This window comes from Melozone crissalis, unplaced genomic scaffold (assembly GCF_028551555.1).
Source record: "Melozone crissalis strain CALT ecotype California unplaced genomic scaffold, PUWL_Pcris_2 ptg000018l_1, whole genome shotgun sequence".
NCBI lineage: Eukaryota > Metazoa > Chordata > Aves > Passeriformes > Passerellidae > Melozone > Melozone crissalis.
Genome location: NW_026535796.1, coordinates 36,856,072 through 36,877,937, shown reverse-complemented (window position 1 = coordinate 36,877,937; position 21,866 = coordinate 36,856,072). Strand labels below are relative to the sequence as shown.

At 39.2% G+C, this 21,866-nt stretch overlaps 1 protein-coding gene across 1 annotated transcript in view; it reads left to right on the top strand.

Moving 5' to 3' along the window:
* Nucleotides 1–263: 263 nt before the first annotated feature.
* SEL1L (SEL1L adaptor subunit of ERAD E3 ubiquitin ligase) overlaps nucleotides 264–21,866 on the top strand; it is a 32,892-nt gene continuing 11,289 nt past the window's right edge. Inside the window, exons 1-13 of the mRNA XM_054275461.1 lie at nucleotides 264–357; nucleotides 7,414–7,451; nucleotides 7,802–8,024; nucleotides 11,187–11,354; nucleotides 11,942–12,047; nucleotides 13,737–13,899; nucleotides 15,363–15,416; nucleotides 15,498–15,557; nucleotides 16,174–16,255; nucleotides 16,561–16,715; nucleotides 17,447–17,503; nucleotides 18,490–18,558; nucleotides 21,013–21,090. Coding sequence (XP_054131436.1) covers nucleotides 264–357; nucleotides 7,414–7,451; nucleotides 7,802–8,024; nucleotides 11,187–11,354; nucleotides 11,942–12,047; nucleotides 13,737–13,899; nucleotides 15,363–15,416; nucleotides 15,498–15,557; nucleotides 16,174–16,255; nucleotides 16,561–16,715; nucleotides 17,447–17,503; nucleotides 18,490–18,558; nucleotides 21,013–21,090 — 1,347 coding nt within the window. The remainder of the gene's footprint in view (nucleotides 358–7,413; nucleotides 7,452–7,801; nucleotides 8,025–11,186; nucleotides 11,355–11,941; nucleotides 12,048–13,736; nucleotides 13,900–15,362; nucleotides 15,417–15,497; nucleotides 15,558–16,173; nucleotides 16,256–16,560; nucleotides 16,716–17,446; nucleotides 17,504–18,489; nucleotides 18,559–21,012; nucleotides 21,091–21,866) is intronic.

The following is a 21,866-nucleotide window of genomic DNA, read 5'->3' as shown; positions in this document are numbered from 1 at the left end:
AGGAACGGCTGGCGCAACGGCCCTCGCGGAGACACGTGCGGCGCTATTTGCTAGCGGGAGGGCGTGGCGGGCGAGCCGGGGCCCCGCCGAGCCAATCGGAGCGGGCCATGTAGAGCCGGCCGTTCCCCGGGGTTGCGTGTGCTGCTGCCAGCGGCCCGTAGTCGGCCTTCAGCGCGGCCGCTGATTGGTGGCGGCTTGGCGCTGGGCGGGGCGAGAGAGCCGGAGTCGGGGGCGCTCGACGCGGCCCCTCAGAGCCCAGCGGGATGGGGCGGCGGGCGCGCTGGTTGGCCCTGCTGCTGTGCCTGGCCGCGCTGTCGGCCGGAGCGCTGCCCGCAGTCGGAGCGCTTCCCGCGGCCGGTGAGTACCGCGGCCCGCCTCCCTACGCCCCCCTCGGCCCGAGTGCTGCGGCGGCATTGCCCCCTGGGCCTGCGGCGGGGAACCGGGGCGCAGAGGTGTCTGTGCAGGTCCTGACGCCTGCAGCGGGGCGCGGGGGCGGCGGCAGCGGGGGAGGTGACCCAGTGCTCTCGCCGGGGCTTTGGGGTGCGTGGGGGCAGCGCCGACCTCGCCGGGGTGCTGAGGCGGCGGAGCGGAGCAGAGCGGGGGCAGCGGGGCTGCTGTCACCTGCGGGGTCGCGGGTGGCGGGACCGGGCAGGCTCGGGCTCGGCCTCACCGGCGCTGCTCCGTAGGCCTGGTAGGGGTGGGCGCGTTGCTCAGTGCGGTGCCTGCCTTTTAGCAGCTCGTTGGGAGCCCACTTCGTAGTGCTTGTACTGCTTGGGACCGAAATGAGGCGTTTTTTTCTCCCTAGAACGCATTTTCTCCCCGAGGCGCTGATAATGCTGATTTCGGCCTTATTAGGACGGTTTTCTCACCTCGATACGTAGAGAACTTTTTTGCGTCCTGTTTTATGTCCCCATAATATTTTTTTTCCCGTCCCTGTTTTGTTGTTATGCAGCTCGGGTTTTGTCTTTTGTCTGATTCTCATGTGTTGTCATCTACTTCCTTTCCTGGGGTTTCTACCTCCCACACCCTGCTTTCTACCATGGGCTGGTGGGGGGATGTGCAGTGCATTTATTTATAAAGCCAGAAGCCACTACCTTAACGACAGCCATATGCGGTGCTGCTGGGGATTTGCTTTTACACTGTTTCAGGAAAGTAACTTAACCTTTTCGCTAGAGGTAAGTTCAGTACTTTGGGGTTCATTTTCACACGTGCAGTAGGAAGTAGAACATAAAGTAATATTAGTGTATTATATGAGCTTTGTAGGTCACTCTTTAAGCCAGCAGGGCACTTTTGAAGTTATGGAAAGAATACACACAAGTTCTGTGAAACCAGAGAGATGCAGCCAAACTTTTGAACTATATGCTCTCATTTATAGTGTATATGACGAAAAAAGCTAAGGTGAGATGGGGCTGCGAGTGTCAGATGAGCCATCTGTTGAATACATGGAAGTTAGGTGATAAGGGCTAGTCAGGTGTCCATCAGTGGCTGTACTTCCACGCCCCTCTCCTCCCTTGACTGTTAGTCCGCTGTCACAAAGTTGTTTTGTGGGCATGAAGTTCTGATACTTTAATTCAGCTTGTATAAGCAAAATATTTAGATTCAATTGAACTAATACACTTAATAAGCCATAGAAAGCACAGTACACAGATGTAGGGTTAAGAGCTGTTTACAAACTAAAATTGCTACTGTGATGTCAGACTGTTTACTGATGTCCACAGTTAATCAGGGTAGGATGTTGGGAGTCCATAATTTGGCAGAAAGCTGTGAGAGGAGTACATTTCTTGCCCAGTTTTTGACAAGAATCGTGCTGAAAGTTTTCCTCATTTCATGCTTTGATTTCCCAGAGTAGCAGTGTGACTTTCTGTCTTTGAGACTGGTATAAGTCTTGGGACTGTGTATTAAATGCTTCCTTGAATGTTTAATTGTTTCTAATGTCTGGTCTGCAGAGAGTCATCTGGGATGTATGGTTGGAGGGATTTTAAGAAGAATGAGTAAAATTGCTCTGACTATGACATTTCCTAACTTTAGGAAGAGTTTTTGATGATGACTTTTTTAGTAGTGAATATTTTAAATTTAACTTGAGTATTTTAAATATAACTCTGTTGTAGTAAACTTCATTTAAATCAATTTATTGAGAACTTGAGTTGAATGCAAGAAAATTCAAGCCTAAGAGAAGGGGCACTGTATTTTTTTAAACATGATATTGCTGCAGATTATGAAGGCATTTAAAATAGGGACTGAGGAAAGACATTAAGAAGCCCTGGCAAAAGTAGCTAAAAAATGTTAAGCATGTGTGTGTTCTCCAGATGAAACTGGCTGTCTTCTGGTCACTGCAGGAGTGATGGCCTTCCCCTGCTGATCACTCATTAGGGACATTGAAAAAATCCTCTATTTTTGTGATTGCTGGTATTATTTGATTACTGGGATTGTTTCCTCTTGTTCACTAACTAAGGGGTAAAAATGTTCTCATTCTGCCTGAAGAGAGGAAGTGATGCTTCCTCTGACTCCTACGTGTTCCATGGCTAACTTCAGCAATAGGCAGATGTTTTATGCTGTCCCACTGATTGGTGGGATAAATGAGCACACTCATATTCCTGTAGGGAACTTCAGTACCTGTTCTTCCATAGCACAGAGCTCAGTGGTTTTCCCTCACCTTTCTGTTTTTACTTAGCTGATAGTAAGATATTCCCTAAACTCTTTGCCTTGTTGCCTGGTTGGGAATCTCAGTTCCTGCTGAGGAACTCCTGGAGAGTAAGCTCTGTAACCAGTTAGCCAGCAATTGCAAGGACACTGGAAAAAAGGTTTTTATTCAGGGTGAAGGCTGACCTATATCTCAATCTTGTAGTTGAACTGAAATGAATATGTTGCACAGATTGTGACTGGGAACAATTTACTTGCTGCCAAGGATACTTTGGAACTATTCTTGCTGAATAGGTGCCACTTAAGGATTTTACTTAACTCGCTGCATGTTTTAATGGGAATAGCATCTATGCTATTGAGTCTGTTTCTGTGCTGAATATATCAGTCGAAAAAATTGATGAGAAGCAGTTTGAGGTAATTTTTTCCTTTAGATTTCCTTCTTTCCTGCAAGAACTGGATAAACAGAATTTGCTTTCTCTTTCAATGTCTATCTAGTCACTTGCACAAAAACAACATTGAAAGAAATTGCCAGAAATGCTACAGAAAATCTCTCATGGGTGCTCTAAAGCAGTCACTGCCAAACCATTTCTGTTCATGCACCCCTCTCCAGAGAAAGGTTTTTGAGCATGCATTTCACATGTATTTTTTTGTAAGTTAAACATTCATATACTCTTGTCCTAACATGTTATGTGCCTCGTAAGACATGCACAAAAATGCGAATGAGAGAAGAATGAAATAAAGGTGGAATGACCGCTGTATGAGGAAAGTTTTATGTATTAACAGTCCGAAAGGTATGTTGTTCCTGCAGCCCCGTGGGTTGGCTGGCATACTCCCTGAGGTGAGCACCCCACTGGGGAGATCCCTGCTCTCAGCAGAAGCCCACTGGTTGCTTTGTTGTCACAGTGTTTGAGGCTTGAAGAGCTCGGCAAAAGCTGGAGGGAAACTGACAACGGTAATCAGTTAGGGATTCATCAGAGCTGGGGGAGACTGCTTCATTACTGAATTGTTGGCTGCTTCCTGAGTGTGGGTGACCGGTTTAACATTGAAACTAGTGGTGTTTCTTGGCTGGTACTAGCACCCCTTTAGGTTTGTGGGATGTCAGTTATCTGTTCTTCTAGCACAGCAAAACTTTGAAACTGTTGAACTCCCTGAAGCTAATGACCTTATTGCTGAATCACACTGCATAGCTCTTCTGGTTTGTACCCTTCTCTCCTTAGTGCTCTCTTGAAAGCAGTAATTCCCACAAAATGGTAGGAGCTTTATCCAGCATATGGTAGGATCTTTTTCTTTAGCATAGGCTGCCAGAGCACTTTTCCTATATTTACATAGCATGCTTGAACACTGGCCTTTCTAATTGAGGAAAAATTAATACTTCTTAAAGCTGATTTTAGTTATATATGAGCTGGTGGATAGTTGAAAACAGATTTTGGTTCTGTGAAGTGCTTTGAAGTCCTAGCTGGATGTGAGAGCACCCAGCAATGTCTACAGCTCATCACTGTTTATAAGGGAAGCATTCTGTACAACATTGTCATGTGCCCACTTGAGCCACAGGTATTTTTGCCTACCTTTTCCTTTTAATAGGTCATTTTACTCCCTAACTTGTTTTACAAATTGTGAGATTAATTTCCACTTGGCCTTTTTAGAGGAGGTTTATGGAATTAGACAGCCTTGGTAACAGATCCAAATGATAATAATAAAAAAAAAACTTAGTTACTTTTTATAATTGAAGGGTGGAAAAACAAGCTAAACTATCAGCTTTAATTTCTGAAACAGGTGCATAAACATAACATCTGTGACTTCGTTCAATAGCTCAGCCTTGACTAATAAACTGTTCTTAGGCCCAGCTGTGACCTTTCATGGACCTTTCATTAACACTTTCAGAATAGTTTTAACAGTTTCATAGGAGTAAACACACTTCTGTACATGGGTGCATGTTAGTCAGCAGTTCTGTGAAACAACAAGGCTGTAAGTGATCCCTCCTTTAGTCATACTCTTCATTATCTCTGCAACCTCATCTGCCTGCCTTAGAAAAAGTCTCAAAGCTAAGAAAAATTAATATTTTGGTTTTGCTTTAGTGCCTTGTGGAACCATTGTGTGAAAACAATTGTTCAACCACAACTTCTCAGTAACAAAGCTGGTTTCTTCAGAGAAAATTTAAATGATGCAATAGAATGGAAATAGGTTTATTTACTTTCAAAGAAGAAAGAGCAAACACTTAGTGAGCTCTAGCTGATGTTGCTCAGGTGTCTCTTGACTTTCAGTTTAGTAAACCTTTTGCATATGAAGCTACAATAAAATTGTTCTTTTATATGTGTGCATAGACAGTATAACCTATTTATATTTATTTTTGTGTGGTCTTTTGACATAAAGTGAACCTACCACTGCAGATTGAAATCAGTTAGTGAAGCCTCCTCTGAAATGTTAGAAAGCTCTAGTGCTGTCAGGCGTATAGGCTGGTTTAGTACAGACAAAAACAATCAATCTAGCTGTATAGCTGTCTAAAAAAACCCAAACATATTACCTACTGCAATAACAGGTACTTTATATGTGCTTTGTATATATTAGAAGGAGCACACAAGCTACTGGGTAGGTTACCCTTAGTTTTCCTGCTCTCCAGAAGCATGTCTGGATATCTTGACAACCTCTGAAGTTTGTAGGTAGCCTTTGGTCTAGGTCAAAGTTATTTAGGATAATAGAATGTAATATGTGGCAAACATGGTAAATGACAACTTCATTCATAATTTCAAAATAGAAACACCACCAAGTATCCTAAATGTATGTGTACTTTTACTGAATTTAAAGACCAATTGTCATATCATGATCTGGAGTGTCAAATTTCAGTGGCAGAACTTATGATTTATCACAACCACCCTTATCTGTTTGGTTCCTCAAGCTGCTAAGCCCTGAGGTCTCTACCAGAAATGCAGCTAGCCTTGTTTGTCCTTATGCCTCATAGTGGTTTTTTTTTTCCAAATTGGTGTTCATTCTTATGCTGTCTTGTTTGCTCATTGCAGAGTGTGTTTCATCTGAAGTTCTCTGCTGTCTCTACAAGTTTTTCTGAAGTGTTCTACACATCTTCATTTTCAGACCTGTAGAGTACAGCTGCTTACCCACATTAGCTGCTCTAGATCCTTTTTAATTCCATGACTGCTGGCAAACTCTTTGAGCTTTACATCCTCTTCACCATCCTCAACAGGCTGTTATTTATATGTCTCAGTTGTACTCATCTCATCACCATAGTTTTGCAGCTTCACTTACAAGTCTTCACATTTTTTCTTAATTTCGGTTACGCTGTTGCTGCTTAAAGTTGAATTCTCCCTCATCTTTTCACTTGTTCCAACCAAAGGTTGTACTTCAAGTAACAATATGGAATCTAGATTCCAGAAAGCAATTTCCAAGATGAACTCTTTCATTGCAAGGGTTATAGTAGTAGGCTTTGAAACATGACCCGATGAAGTGTCATGTTTGGAATTTGTTGCTTCAGAGATGGTTTATCTCTGGTAAGTCACTTTACTTGCATGAGAATGAAAATTGTGCAAGTTTTGTTTGCTGCTAAGTGCTTGCAGGAGTCAGCAGAGTTCTATAAACTGTTGGAAGTGTTTGTGCAGGTAGCCTTTCATGGCTAACTGTAACATACTGAATGTATCTCATGTATGGGGCATTCATTTCTATCAGTTTGGACACCTTTTCCAGTCACAGTGCAGTTCTCCAGCCCATCTTTGCTTTGCCACTGCTACAGGGCATTGTGCGCCCCAGAGCCTCAAAAAGGAGGATTTCTAAGCCTAGGAGGAGTTAGTGGCAGCTTTGTTAAGTGATCTCTTTGTTTTGAGCTTTTATTTTAATATGAGTTAGGTAGCAGAGAGAGGGAGGCCTGTGGCATCTTGTTTCAAATGTAGGGAGGTCTGTTTGCTGAAATGAGGCGGTATCAGATACTGATGACTCTGAACAGTCACATCTCAGTGATGTTAATTTTATTCCCATCAAAATGATAGCACAGACCAAGTTCTTTGAAGCCCATTTTAGTTAATGGAACAGAGCAATTGCTGCAGAAAAAATTCAGGAGAACAATGATAAAGCTGTCATAAATAAGCTTTTCTAATTATCTTCACCTTTTCACATGTATTCCTTTAATGTCTGCCTAATAGCCTTTCTTGTTTATCATTTCTTCCCCTTCCAATCTTTCTAATCAAATATCCTATAGCTTTTAGACAAAAAAGATGACAGTTAAACAAGACTTGCATCTCTTGAAGAGTATCTTAAAGACAAACTAATTCCACACAGTTTTGATGAGAAACCTCTATATAAAGGTTTGAATATGCTGGTCAGGCAGAATGAATTGGCATCCTAAAAAGGACAATGTTTAATTATAAGCGTGGGGGTATGAATACAACTTTCTGGTCACTACTGAAGCTGTTGGTGCTAAGGCTGATTTGGTGACTAAACACCTTATCTTCCACAGGCCTTTTTCACTTGAGGAGCACCTTTTTAAGTAGTTTACTTGGACTTGAGCCATTCAGACTATGACTTGGGTTTAGAAAAACCACACTTTTTTCACTATGGAACACACTGTTGTGTTGGCATAATTTAAGGAAGAGAATCACCCCTGAAACATTTGATTCCTCCTCGTCACAGTTATAAGGTTTTTCTGAAGTGTATTAGTCAACTTAGTACACTAGAATATTTCAGAACTATGGTACAGCATTGTAAATAAATCTTTTATTTTTGAGGTAGTTACTCATGGAAAAGCATTTTACTGACTTATGTCTCTTCTAGATGAAGAAGGAAATCAAGATGAATCACTGGAGTCAAAGGTGAGGAGATAAGTTTCTAGTCATTCTGATTTACCTGTGGAGTAAGAGCAAAGGTCTGAAATTCAGAACAATAATTTGTTTTTAGATTTTAAGTTTTTCTGTAGTTCTTGCTGTCTCATTAATTTTTCTGTGCATCAGAGAAATTAATACTGGGTTACAAGTTGGAAACATTTTTTTTTTTAAAGACCTGAAAGGGATACAGGCAATGAGAGCTGATAGAGGTAGCTCAGCTTAGTTTTGGTTTGACTGTTTAATTAATTAACTGTATCTTTTAAGAAGTTTTTAAATGGATTTTAAGCCAGCTGCTGCTTCTCTCTAATCTTCTAAATGATGTGGCTGCTTTCCTTCAGACTTTGTCTGCAGAGGACCAGGTAAAGGATCATTCCACAGGAACTCGAGTGGTCGCAGGTCAGATCTTCCTTGAATCTGGGAAATCAGACTCTCAATCAGAGAATGAAGAGAGCTTTCACAGTCAAGAAGAGGAAAAAGAGAATTCACTGGAAGAGTTGAACTCTCTAGAAATGTCAAATCTATTAAATAAGGATTTGGAGGAAGCAGAAGTACAGAGTCCAGGTAACTGCTCACTGACTTTTGAACAAGTGGCAGCATAGATGAGTCTGAGTAACTCCAGCATGTGGGTGAACACAAACAGTAATTTTGAACATATGAAATAACAAGTGTCTTAACCTTTCTGCAATGGAGTGGTAATTGCTACTTTTTTCATTAGAAATAGCATCAAAATGTTTGAAAGGCACTGTAATTGAAATGAATAGTTATTTTCAGATGCATTTGAAAGAATTTTCTGTTCCTCTTACTGTTTCTGTCTTGCTGGAAAGCTTTAACCATCAAATAGAGAAGCCCTGATTTCTTCAAATAGAAGTCAAATACAGATTCTGTGCTCTGTATGTACACCAGCAATACAAAGAGGAATTTGCATCAGTCTTTTTCAATCCCATGGCTGTTTGCCTGGTGAGTCAGTTGACAGAAAAGGAACAAATAGTAATGTAAAGACAAGCTTCCTGGAACAGCATTGAGAGCCTCAGGGCAGTAACTGAACTGCATGTAAACTTCAGGAAGTTTTTAAATATAGGTAATACCTTATGTATTGGGCCAAAATTTCCAGGAAATTCTAATATTACTTTTTTATTACATAATTTTATGATTTTTTGATTTGCAATTGGTAGTTGATAATAACAAGATGGCACAGTTGAGTACCTTAACCTATGCAGCAGACTTTTCCTTTTTACTTGTCCATAATAAGTAAATCTTCAATATTACTGAAAAATACAGTTGTGTTGTACTAATGATATTTATCTTCTCAACTCATATTGAAATGTCAAAAGAAAGCAGGAGCTATGAAATGAGCTCTATCATGTAATGACTGAGTGTTTTCTAAGCTGTTTCTTTATTAGAGCAGAACTAACATCAGTTTGTGGAAACTCAGTAATGGCTTAACCATTGCTGTGTTGTTGTTTGATGCTGTGTTGTACAGGAAAAAGGTATGTAAAATCCACTAAATATCTTTCTGCCACAAAACAGTGAGCTAAGCACCATATTTAGGCAGTGCAGTCTATTTCAAAAGTGAACTTGAAGATACTTTTAATCTCATACAAAAATATATCCAACTGGCTCCTCAGAACTAAGGTTTTTAACTACCTATCAAACATACTACAAGTGACTTTCAAAAACCATAAGTTTAAGTCTTGCACAGTTCTTGGAACATCTTAGGAATTTAATAAGCAGGGTGAATTGAGAGATTTTTTCATTTTAAAAATCAATTCTAAAAGAAAAGTATATGTTTTGTGTTAGGAGAGAGGAGTGCTAAAGGACAGCTTTACAAATGCTTTAACTGAACATCTATCTGAGGTACAGATGTTACACCTCCAGATGAGCTGCTGGTGACAGAACTGCATTAAGGGACATAAAAGCTTTTCTAAAAACAGTTTAGCTACTGTGTGTGGTCACAACATTGCATGGAACAAAAGTATATCCTGAAAATTTCCAGATACGTTTTATAGGATATAGAACAAAAAAATCACTTATTTAGAATTAGTGCTAGTAAAGGTTTGAAGTTTCTAAGAAAGTTTTCCTGCTCTCTTCTGTGTGATGAGATCGTGTGTCAAGAAAATTATATTTCTTTAGTTATTGCTATTTTGTGTTTTAGGGTTTTATAACACTGAAGTTCCATACTAACAGTTTTTGCTGAAAATTGCTCACAAGTTTATAAAGAGCTGGCAATTCCTATTGCACTTACTTTCCTTATTTGGAAGGATCTTACAGTAATATTGCCAGTACTTATAAGTAATCTATAATTGGTTTCCTGCAGCTTAAAGTATGAAACAAGACATATGTAAATTAGGACAAATAAAATTAAATACCATGTATTTTATTCAGAGATAGTAGAGGGAAATTGCTTCTGGAGCATTTGGATTGACAAAAACTAATTTATCCTCTGGGTAAATTGTTTGCCTCACTTAGTATTTATCAATGTCTAAGTACATAAATAACTGTGGTGAACATTAACCTGTGATTGCATTGCTGTGTTGCTCTTGGGATTAGTCTCTATTATTATTTGGGAACAAAAACAGCATTATGGTTGAATTTAGAATTTAAAAAATGCAAAGAGGGGAGCATTGGGGCGGAGTAATTTCATAACTTTAGTATGCAGCTGCATCTCATGCAGAGCCTCTGTAAAACTGCTTTCCACACAGGAGACAAGGTACAAAACAGTACAAATAAAACCAAGAGTTCTCAAGGAGTGCTCCTGGACTTGGAGCTTGTTCAAATGACAGTGGTGAGAGGTCCCATAAGTTGTAGTTACATGAACCCTTAGCAGGAGCTTGTATATTACTTTGTAGGTAACAAATGTCTGAAATTATTCTGGGGTAGTTGCATATTAACACCTGATTTTTGAGTACAGTTACTGAAAATAACAGTTTCTCTCTTCCGATGTCATTAACTTGGAGTGATGTGGTGGGACCCGTGTCAAGTTACGAAGAGCAGTTTGAACAGGTCCAGCTATACCTGAAGACTTTCTTTTGCTTCAAAAAATCAACATTAAATATTTGAATTAGTATAGTCTTTAGATCTTTCAATTATAAACCCTCAAAGAACTAATTTTCTCTGTAACTAAAAAATTTAGAGTTAACTTGAAAAAACTCTATAATTGACATTGTCAATTGGATGGTTTTGCAAATGTTTTCAAATTAACCTGAACCCAGCTGTTGGATTTAGCTTAGTGAAAGAGGAAAGCTTTTATAAAAGTCTAACTGAAATAATTCCACCTTCAAAACCTAGAGAGGGAATTCTTAGTCTTCATAGAAGATTGATTTTATTTTAAAATATTATGATACTGGAATCAGTAACATTTGAAGTTTTAGTGCATGAGAAATGATAAATTGTGCTGTTGACAGCCATTTTGAATGCAACTAAATATATTGGCAAAATGAAATAATGATTTTAATCTTAGTATTTTCAAGAGTAGAAAATTACCAAACTCATAGTGATGAGAATCCTTTCATCTACATCATAGTGATTTCACTTAAATATTTTCATATAGTTGTGTGTTCAAGTGTACTCCCTGCTGATACTCCAGTACTTTCAATGTAGCATTTTGTCATGTGTGGTGTTGTGTCGTGATTGTGCCTAAGAGCAACATAGGAGCACTTTTCTGTTTGTAACATATGATTTAAATTTAGGAATAAAGGAGAGTAATTTCTGGGTGTGTCTTTTCAGTTTTGACAGCTATTGGAGGCACTGCAGATGGTGAACCTTGCCACTTTCCATTTTTGTTCATGGAGAAGGAATATGCAGAGTGCACTGCCGATGGGAGGGAAGATGGCAGGCTGTGGTGTGCAACAACCTATGATTACAAGAAAGATCAAAAGTGGGGCTTCTGTGAATGTAAGCAACCTTTTGGCTTGTTCTTGTTCAAGGAATGCTTTTTTAGGCTCGTGTTTCCAGTCCTCTTAATGCTCTTGATTTCAGGATGTAGAAGTCTCTGGCCACTTAATACCATAATAAACAAGTAGTTATAAAGGCAAAGTTTTCATGATGGAAGACGTTTTAAAAAATGCCAGTTCCCAGACCTGATTTGGAAATCATGCAATGAAGGCATTTATGAAACTATTTCTGAGGCTGTAGGAGGATAGAGGTTTGACAGTGTTGCCCATTATACTTCCTGATTTGTTGCACAAAGGCAACCCTTCTCTAGGAAATGTCCTTCTGAAGGAGCAACCTGCACAGCTTGCTTTTGAGCAAGGAGTAAAAAGAACATTTTATCAGCAAGCTGATGCATGAGACATCACACAAGAAGAAATCATCTGCTAATATATCAAACACATCCATTAGAGAGCCTTTTGTAATCACTTTTTTTGTCTTCAAAAGCAAGTTTCTGGCTGTACTTACCCTTTAGAATGAAAAGCAATTTTGAGAGGATAGTCTTCAGTGGTATAATTTGAATGAATCTCAATGTATGCTTTTTTTTTTAGCTGAAGAGCAATCTAATAAGAGAAGGCAGATGCAAGAAGCTGAGGATGTATATCAGATTGGAATGAAAATCCTTAATGAAAGTAGTAAAAAGGCTCAGAAGAAAGTGTAAGTACACCTCATCTGCCCCCACAGGAGAAGGGTGATATGGCTGGTCGCTTTCGTTTAACTGAAAAAGAACTTAAGTGAGCTGTCCTGAGATTTTGAGCTTTATTGGACTCAACATCAAACCATGCAGTGATAGAAGATAGATAGTAAATACAGGGTATTTAGAAAAAAATTATGCCTGCATTCCTTTGAACGCAGCAAAAATTGTGTAAGATTAATTTCTGAAGAGTGGGTGTCATCAAAACATTGACTTAATGCAAGGTGATGCTGCAGTTCTGTAGCTCCAGTTTATACATGGCAACTGGCCAGGAAAAAACTGAGAATGTGTTATGAGATAATTGCCCTTTTCACATGCTTCTTGCAGTCTGGTTCTCATTGTGCTTCAAAGATGAAGTGGGAAAAATTGGTATCTCTTGTCCTGCTCTGTTTTTTCTCCTGCTCTCTGGTGGTTTTGGTCACCATAAAAATAGTATTAAAATTAACAAATCATTATAATTCTAATCATTAATTTTCATAGAAGAGGGTAATGCATGTAGACAAATAAAACAATTAGAAATTAGTGTTCTGTTCATTCTACTTTATTTTCTGAAGGCATCCAATTACTGATTAAATAGCTGTGGACTTATCACTGTAATTTAGAGTTGCTATGTTAATTTAGGTCTTCCTCCAATTCATGTTGACAAGTTCCTCAGTAAGTGGTGACTTCTGCTGATTAATATGTGAGTTCTATAACTATTTTAGATTCATTTGTGGAAATAAGGGAGTGTACTTCTACTTCGTCAGGGAAAGTGAGGAACATCTAAAGTTGTCTGCACCTTGGCAAAGAGAGGCAATGCCTTTTGAATTCTGAGTAGGATTTCTTCGAATAAAATAGTGTAAGAATTCTAAAACAATATTAGGTGTTAGTTCTCTTGTATACCTTACACTTTCTTAGAAGATGAACTTCTGTGAGGAACCAGGTATGCCTCAGTCTGTCCTAAAGAACAAGAACATGCCTGAGAATTGAAAGGAGGAGAGGTAAATGAAAATTTTGTAGTGCTCTCAAAGGTCCCTGAGGCTAAGCTGAAGCAGGCTTGCTGCTGCTGTGTAACCCTGTGTAAGGTTAGGAGGTTTTTAATTGCTGTGAAATTGCTTTGAAGGGCTACCAGTTCTGAGAGTGGAATAGAAAGAGGAGTATCCAGAGAGCCCCCTGTTTGTTAGCATGGCTTTTTCAGCACAAAATTGATCACATGTGCTGTTGTCTTGGGCCCAAGGCTTGGTGTTTTCACTGGAGTGGTTTTGTACTCAGATTGTAGAGAATACATCGTCTTTTTCAGGCTGCTTCTCTTTACTGCGATGTACAAGACTGTTACAGGAGTGGTTCTACTGGACACCTAGTACAGAACTAAAAATTGTTGCTACAAAAATATCATTTGAGCTTACATTTCTTGTATGTCTTAGAGGAGAGGAAATGCATACTGCTTTGCTTATGGAGTAGAGCAAACATTAAAATTCAGCTTGTCCATTAACTAAATCATGTGTTGTTGCTTATGTTGATGATGTGTAGCTGGAACAAATGATTGTAGGTAGATGCATTTTTGGAAAATAAAGGCTAAAACAGAGGAACAAAACCCTCTCCAGAATCTTCGGGTTTATAAATGGAATTTGCTACATTGCTCCAAGTTGACAAAGAAATTGTTTTCTCTTAAGAGCATATCAGTATCTTCTGAAAGCAGCTGACATGAATCATACCAAGGCCATGGAGAAAGTGTCTTATGCTTTGTTGTTTGGGGATTACCTGAAGCAGAACATCCAGTCATCAAAAGAACTATTTGAAAAACTAACGGAAGAAGGTTCACCCAAAGGACAAATGGTATGTATATCTTTAGATCCTACAGATGCTTCTATAGGTTTATAAATGAAATAATATAATCTAGAAATACAGTGTTTTAGATTGTACTTCCTCTAGGGTGCTTTTATAGATGGCACTTGTACCCTCAAAGTAAGCACAAACACATCTTCTGTTTGAGTTTTAAAATGTTTAAGTACCAGTAATATGAGATGATGCTGGTCTTTTAAATTTTTTCCCCTGTTATATGACTGACAACATTGGATGTATAAGTCAAAAAAACAAGTATATGTAGGTGACTCCAGCCAACAAACCTGAAACTGTGTACTTTTTATGTGGTTTTTTGTGCAGTGTTGTGACTTTTTATTTGCAGTTTTAGCTGAGATGACACCAGTTTATAATCTAGGAAATAAAAACTCCTAGGAAACTTGACATGTATTTAGTGGATTGGGACTTGCTTTGTCCCTGTGGCTTTGAACACAGAATTATTCATGCTTACTGTTACAAAATGTCATAAAATATGAATGTTAATGATTTTAATATCCCATACCTGCATATACTTATTGTTTAGTTATCACTTGTTTTGGAAAGGTTAGCTTCTTAAGGAGCTATTAACTTTCTCTTCTCTTTGGCTACCAAATCTACAGCTGTTCCCTGTTTAATGGTGGAGTACCTATTTACCATAGAAAGTAGGAGCATGTTTTCTCTACAGACTTTATTTCTCAATGATGAACTTGACTTTTATTGATCTAAAATTCAATACTGTCTGCATGAGAATTTTTGTGTATGCTTTCAGATTGCCTAGAATAGTTGTAGAACACTGAAACATAGACATCTTTACTTATACACTAGCTTCTGTGCTACTAGTGTCTATTCTGAGCCACCAGCTGTAACAGGTGTGATAGGTAGAGCAATAACTATGTAAATCTTAAGAACAAAAATAACTTCTGAAAGAACATCAGATAAATAGCTCAGAGCATTCTGATTGTTTATATTTATAGTTGCAAGTAACCAATGGCGGAGCAGATGCAAAACTGTGGATTTATAAGAACTGTGAATCCAACAGTACGAGTCTTCTATGCAAGGCTGTGGTTCACAGATGTTTACACTGGTGTCTGAGGCAAACTGGGTACATGAATAACCTGACAGATACTGCTTAGCTTCACTAGAGCATCTTTAAACTGGGATACTTTAACTGTTTGGGACCTTTGGATCTACAGTTGATATTCTGGGAAGTAGTAGTTTGCTCCTTGCATTTGATTCACTTGTCTGAATTCTGGTGAAACACTAATTTATGTTAGCATCTTAAGCAACTGAATGATTTTGAAGCTTCATACTTGGAAAGGGGCGGGGAAGAGCATACATATAGGCAGCACCAAACTGAAGGTAGAGCTTGGCATACTCTTTGCAGCTTTGAATCTCTGTGCCCATGTATTCCAGGAGAATTGATCTGTGGTTTTTTAAAATGTGTGCTTTTGTATTTCTAGGCACTTGGATTTCTATATGCATCTGGCCTAGGAGTCAATTCGAGTCAAGCTAAGGTAATTTAGAAATTTTCAGTGTGTGGTCTTGTGTTTTCTCTTGGGGGCTGATGTTAAATAACCAATGATTTTTGTTTTAAGGCCCTGGTGTATTACACCTTTGGAGCTCTAGGAGGAAATCTGATCGCTCATATGATCTTGGTAAGTAACATGGTTAATAACTTTAAACATGCAAGAGTGTTTTTGTACGTCTATGTTTTCGGTGTTATGATTTTCTTTCATATGAATACCCCATTCAAATACTACATCATTTTGCATGCATTGAGTGGGCAGTAGTATCTTCCCCGTTATTCTTTTTTAATTCAAGGATGAGTCTGCTCATTTTAAGCTATGCACCACTATGAATTTAGATGGAATTTGGATGTTTAAATCTCTTGCCTAAAATCAGAATTATCAGACTTAAAATTTTTGTAATCAAATGAGAACTACGAAAGAGATCATTATAGAAAATGCTGTTTTAGTCAGTATTGTGGTATTTAAGACAAAGTGCAGTATGTAAATAAAAGGCTTTACAGGTTCACTCTTAAGCATCATTCTACTTATTTGCTTTTTCTTGAGTGATATCTGAACTATGGCCATGTTTAACCTTTAATAGTGTCAGTCATTGTTTTTTTATGTAGCTACAAAGGACTCGTGGCCTTTGTCCAGCCTATTTTCTTGTCAAATCTTGATCAAGTAATGTGAAAGAAGTTTGTAACATTGCAGGCAGTGTGTTCTCAAGTAATTGATAGTCCCATATTTGTTATTTCCTTTCTAGGGTTACCGGTACTGGGCTGGGATTGGAGTCCTTCAGAGCTGTGAATCTGCTCTCACTCACTACCGACTTGTAGCTAATCACGGTAACAACTTTTTACTGGGGTAACATTCTTGACCTTCTGTGTCCTTCTTCATCATTCAACTAGAAGATACTAAAGTACTTACAGAGCTAATACTATAAATAGAGAATTTCTGATATTAAACAAGTTATGGCTCTGCATTGATATGCTATTTTTATCTGTATTGAAATGTCTTGGAGGGTACCAAAGTAATTAATTCTTTCTTGAGTAACAGCTTGAAGCTCTGTAGACATCTGGTTTTACTAAGTTATGGTGTAACTTTTGTATTGAAAAAAACTGTCTGAAAATTTATCTCATCTCTTTTCCAGTTGCTAGTGACATTTCCTTGACTGGTGGCACAGTGGTTCAGCGAATTCGCTTAGCAGATGAAGTAGAAAATCCAGGAATGGCAAGTGGTATGCTAGAAGAAGACTTGATCCAGTATTACCAGTTTTTAGCAGAGAAGGGAGATGTACAAGCACAGGTAAGATTAAGTTCACCTGATGACATTCAGACATTTTCAATAATTACAGGAACAGCTTTATGAAATATGGAAAGACATTGGAGTTTTAGTGTTCTATTCTTCCAGAATCAAGCTGTTTTCTATTTCCCCCTTAGTTTTTATGTGAAGAGACTTATGTTTTAGTGTGTTTAAGGTAGAACTTGGACAGAAAATGCAGACTTTTTTGAAAACAACTTTAGCATCTTAGGAATGAGATCTTGGCTTTCACTAGAAACCAGCAAGACTCTTTCAAGGATGGCTTCAGATGTTGTGCAGGAAGGCTGGATAAAAATACTGGCCTTGACAAGGGATTTCAATTTCTCACTGGTCCTGCTCTTACATGACTTCTGCATGCTGCAGTCTGGATCTCTTCTACACACAGTCTAGGAGGGGAGGATGCTAACAGAGGCAAATTGTCCCTAGTCAACTTGGTCCTATATCATTTAAGACTTAGGTAGACAGGATTCAAATGAGCACTTGTTACTTTACATCTAGGACAGTATGTTGCTTCTATCTAGGATAAATTTCTATTTAGGCTAGTGTGAAGAAGTAGGACTGTGCTGTAGTTATTGAATCAAGTCTGTGCTTTCAAACTTTGTGGCATCTTAACTCTGATATTGTCTATCTTTGTGCATGTAATTAGCTCACCTGTATCTGTATTGCTAGAAGAAGTCCCAAGGGAAAAGTGACTTTTGATGTAAAATTTTTTTTAGGTTGGCCTTGGACAGTTGCACTTGCATGGGGGAAGAGGAGTAGAGCAAAATCATCAGGTACCTTTTCTCTATATCTCTGATGCATATTATGCTAGGCAGAGGGGGAGTAAATACAACTGAGAAAGTGGTGGAAAAGTGTGTAAGTACCATTGTATGGTATGTAACAATTTCAGTAGCCTTATTCACTAAAACTTAATCTTTATGTGACTGGAAGATGGAACTGATTTTTTTACATAACTAGTTTAAGATTAACCACCTTAAAAATGAGAATGTCAAAAATAAAAACTTCTTATCAAGTAGTACTGGAGCTGGCTGAGCTGTTGTAAATGTGGTACAAACTTCATGATGCGCTGGGCCTGCATTAGTGATGATAGTGTAGTTTGTGGCTTGCAAGAACATTTTGCTTCTGTAGACAAAACTCTGTAACTTTAAATACTAAAGATATTAAGTGTGCGTAGAAAATAGAACTTCTGCAGATGTAAGGCAAGCTAGCTACCTTGCTTATGGAAGTTAAAATAGCTAACCTCATCTTGAAGTATAGATTGAAAAATTGAGAGCTAAGGATGTGTAGTCCTGAATACAGGAATTATTTATTAGTCATCATATTTAAAATACTTCCAGATGACTGTTTCAGGAGGGTTCAGAGATGATAGTGAGTGGTCAGAAGGAGTATAACCAATTTCTGTGTAAAAATAGAATAGGAATTGGCCCATCTCGCCTATTCTAAACAGGATTTGATGGTACCATAAGAAAGTGAGATTTACCTGTGTAGCTAGTAACATAGCATAGTAACAGTTACAGTTTATTGGGTTTTTCCTCTTCTGGTTTTTGGAATACACTGGTTAGAGGGATTGCTGCTTAATATTGCAATTATATAAGTGAAGAACCCTGTCACATATATTAAATTAAGTGGGATTGGTAACTTTACTCCCAGAAGAATGTGGTAACCTGGCAAACAAATCTACCTGCCTCTACTCCATTTGCCCGAAAAGTTGCTCAAATCATAGTGATGGTGATTAAAACACTTGCTTTCTTTTCTACAGCGAGCATTTGAATACTTCAATCAAGCAGCCAATGCTGGCAATTCCCATGCTATGGCTTTCCTAGGAAAGGTAAGATACAAATACTCTCAAAAGAAAACTGCCTTGCAGTGAAAAATAGAAAATGTTTCCTACTTTTTGCTATCAGTCAATCTAAAACCTGAATTCTGCAATCTAAGTATTGCAGCTTAGCTCCTATTTTGAATTTTTCTGCTAGATTTGAGTGTTTTAGTGTCTTATGTCTTTTCTAAGTTTTCCTTTACTTTAGAATTTTGGAGTATTTTTTATAGTGCCTGAACCAGGGTTTTGGTGGGTTTTTTTAATCAAATAATTAAATATTTGAATGTCCTTTTTCTGTGGTGGAATTCAAAACTCTAAATAGGAAACTATTCTTTTCCACACAATGTGTAGGGGAAAACTAGGCTTCTCAAAACTTTACCCATCAGGAAATACTAAGTTGTGAAGGAAATTCTTCCAGTTTCATTCTGTGTAGAGAATTGAGGCATCTGAGTCAGAAATGACAACAGGGCTGTACTTACTTTGCACTAAAGCTTGAATCTCTGCAGGGTGGGCCTTTGTTTCGGTTACACAAAAAACTCCTAAATCTGATATAAGGGCAGATCTTACCTGACCAATTTGGTTGCCTTTTGTGATGGAATGAAAACAATGGTCAGCAAGGGAAGAATGTCTGATATCAGCTATTTAGATTTCTGTAAGGCCTTTGGCATGGTCCTGTGCAACATCCTGGTCTTCAAATTGGAGAGACATGGATTGGAAGGGTGGAATATCTGGGAAGTAAGGAATTGGCTGGATGGATACAGCCAGAGAGTTGTGATTAACGGCTCTATGTCCAGGTGGAGGCCAGTGACAAGTGGGGTCCCTCAGGGCTCTGTTCTGGGACCAGTGCTCTCTAATATCTTCACCAGTGGCACACACAGTGAGAATCAAGAGCAGCCTCAGCAAGTTTGCAGATGCCACCAAGCTGAGCAGTGCAGTGACGCAACAGAAGGATGGGATGCCACCCAAAGGGACCTGGACAAACCTGAGATGTGGGTCCATGAGAACCTTGTGAGGCTCAATAAGTACAAATGGGAGGGTTGCACCTGTACAAATACTGGTGCAGACTGGGAGATGAACTTACTGGGAGCAGCCTTATGAAGAAGGACTTGGGGGATCTCATGGTGAAAGGCTGGACATGACCCAGCAGTGTGCACTTGCAGCCCAAAAGGCAAACATCCTCCTGGCCTGCATCAAAAGAGGAGTGGCCAACAGGCTGAGGGAGGCAATTCTCCCCCTCTACTCTGCCCTTGTGAGACCCCACCTGGAGTGCTTTGTCCAGGTGTGCAGTCCTCAGCACAGGAAAGACATTGGAGTGAATACAGAGGATCAAGATGATCAGAGGGATGGAGCACTTTCCAATGCAGACAGGCTGAGACAGCTGGGAGTATTCAGCCTGGAGAAGAGAAGGCTCCAGGGAGACCTCACTGCAACCTTCCAATACCTAAAGGGGTCTTACAAAAAAGAGGGAGAGCAACATTTTGCACAACAGGTAGTTACAGGACAAGGGGGAATAGTTTTAAACTGAATGAGGAGAGATTTAGGCTGAGTTAACATTCAGAGCCAAAGCTCTTTATTCAGAGGGTGGTGAGGCAGTGGAATGGGTTGCCCAGAGAAGTTGTGGGTGTCCCATCCCTGGAAGTGTTCAAGGTCAGAGTGGTTTGGGCCCTCAGCAATGTAGTCTAGTGGCTAGCATCCCTGCCCATGGCATGGTAGTTGGATCTAGATGATCTTTAACCCAATCTGTTCTATGATTTTTAATTTAAAACACAATTGGCAGACTGCTAGCAGTGATTATAGTGCACTACTGCTTTGAAGGGTATTTAGGTCACTTGTCTGAGATCTGGGTTGCAGACTACCTTCAGCCTGTGAGGAGCTAAATCCTTATTACTCCATTTGAGTACCTTCTAAGGTTAGGCTACAGTAAGCACCAGCTCTAGGTCATCTTTTTCAGGCTGTCATTGTAGTAGAGGATTCAAAATTAATATCCTTAAAGCCTAAAATAATAGCATAATATGCTGTTCAAGGCACCTGACAGAAGAGATTGCAGTTCCTGCTTTCTCTATTGGTTGTTCTATCACTAGTTATTGTTGAAGTTAACTGTGTTGAGTAACCAGTTTTTGCAAAGTATTTTGACTGTCAATACAGTTTGATTTCCACTGGTCTCAAGATTTTTGCTTGATTGTGTGTTTTTCACTGCACATTAGGAGAAATTAAAAATGAAGGATATTGTCCTGAAAAAAATTAATTTTATGGGCAGTTAATTTCCATCTGCAAGTTAAACTCTTGAGTTTTACAGCAGAGAGATGTATTTTCTGTTTCTGGACAAGTTTTAATGATTATTCAGTAATGTGATAGAGTAATTTAAGTACAGTAACTCCCTCTCAATATGTAATGTGAGGATGCTTCATGGTCTTCATGCTAAACTGAGTACTTGGGCTGTTCTTCAGTAATGGCTTTCTCTTTCAGATGTATTCAGAAGGAAGTGATGTTGTACCTCAGAGCAATGAAACAGCCCTTCAGTATTTCAAGAAAGCTGCTGATATGGTATGATTACCTGTAAGGTGAAACTACAACATGTGCACTAAGTTGATAAGCTCTGAAATGCTGAACATGCTTCATGTGCTCTTCCATGTGCAGACACCTATTCCCAGCTTCTGTCCCAATGAATTAGCCCATAATCTTGCTTGCCTAAGATGTCAAAAACAACTCTGGCCATGGTGCTTCATAAAGCTCTGTTCAGCATAAGGAGTCTAGCTCTCATGAATAGAGTCTAACTCTATTTCATAATTGTGAAATACTGCCCACCTAAGTAGTCTGCAATTCTGTGAAGTGCTAGTGTTTGTTAATTTGAAGTTGTCTTGTCACAGTGCTTCTGTTAAGTGAATATATAACAGTTTTATACCTCTCATCTCATTGGACTGTTTGCTCTTTGGGATGATGTTTTTTGATCATGTTAATCCCTTGTATCTGTCTTTGATATATCCCTTATGGTAGTGTTTGTACAATTAAAGCACTCCAGGAAAGGTGTTCAGCATGTGAAACACAATAGATTAAGTTCTGAAGGAACTGTTGGAAGATAACTGCCTTCATGGTTCTTATATTCCACACTCTGAATGCTGTTCCACAATTCTATGCTAAAGTGAGGATCTCTCAATGTGCTCACCCTGCATTGACTGAAACTTTCTGATGTGTCCCATTGCCTGTCCTGGCACTGAAATAGTGCCATAGTGCCTGCTTTTGCATGGGCAGTAGTTAGCAATTTAGTCCACAGGACAGCCTTAACACGGGTTCTTAGAGTTCCTGGAGTTGTTTTTGGAACT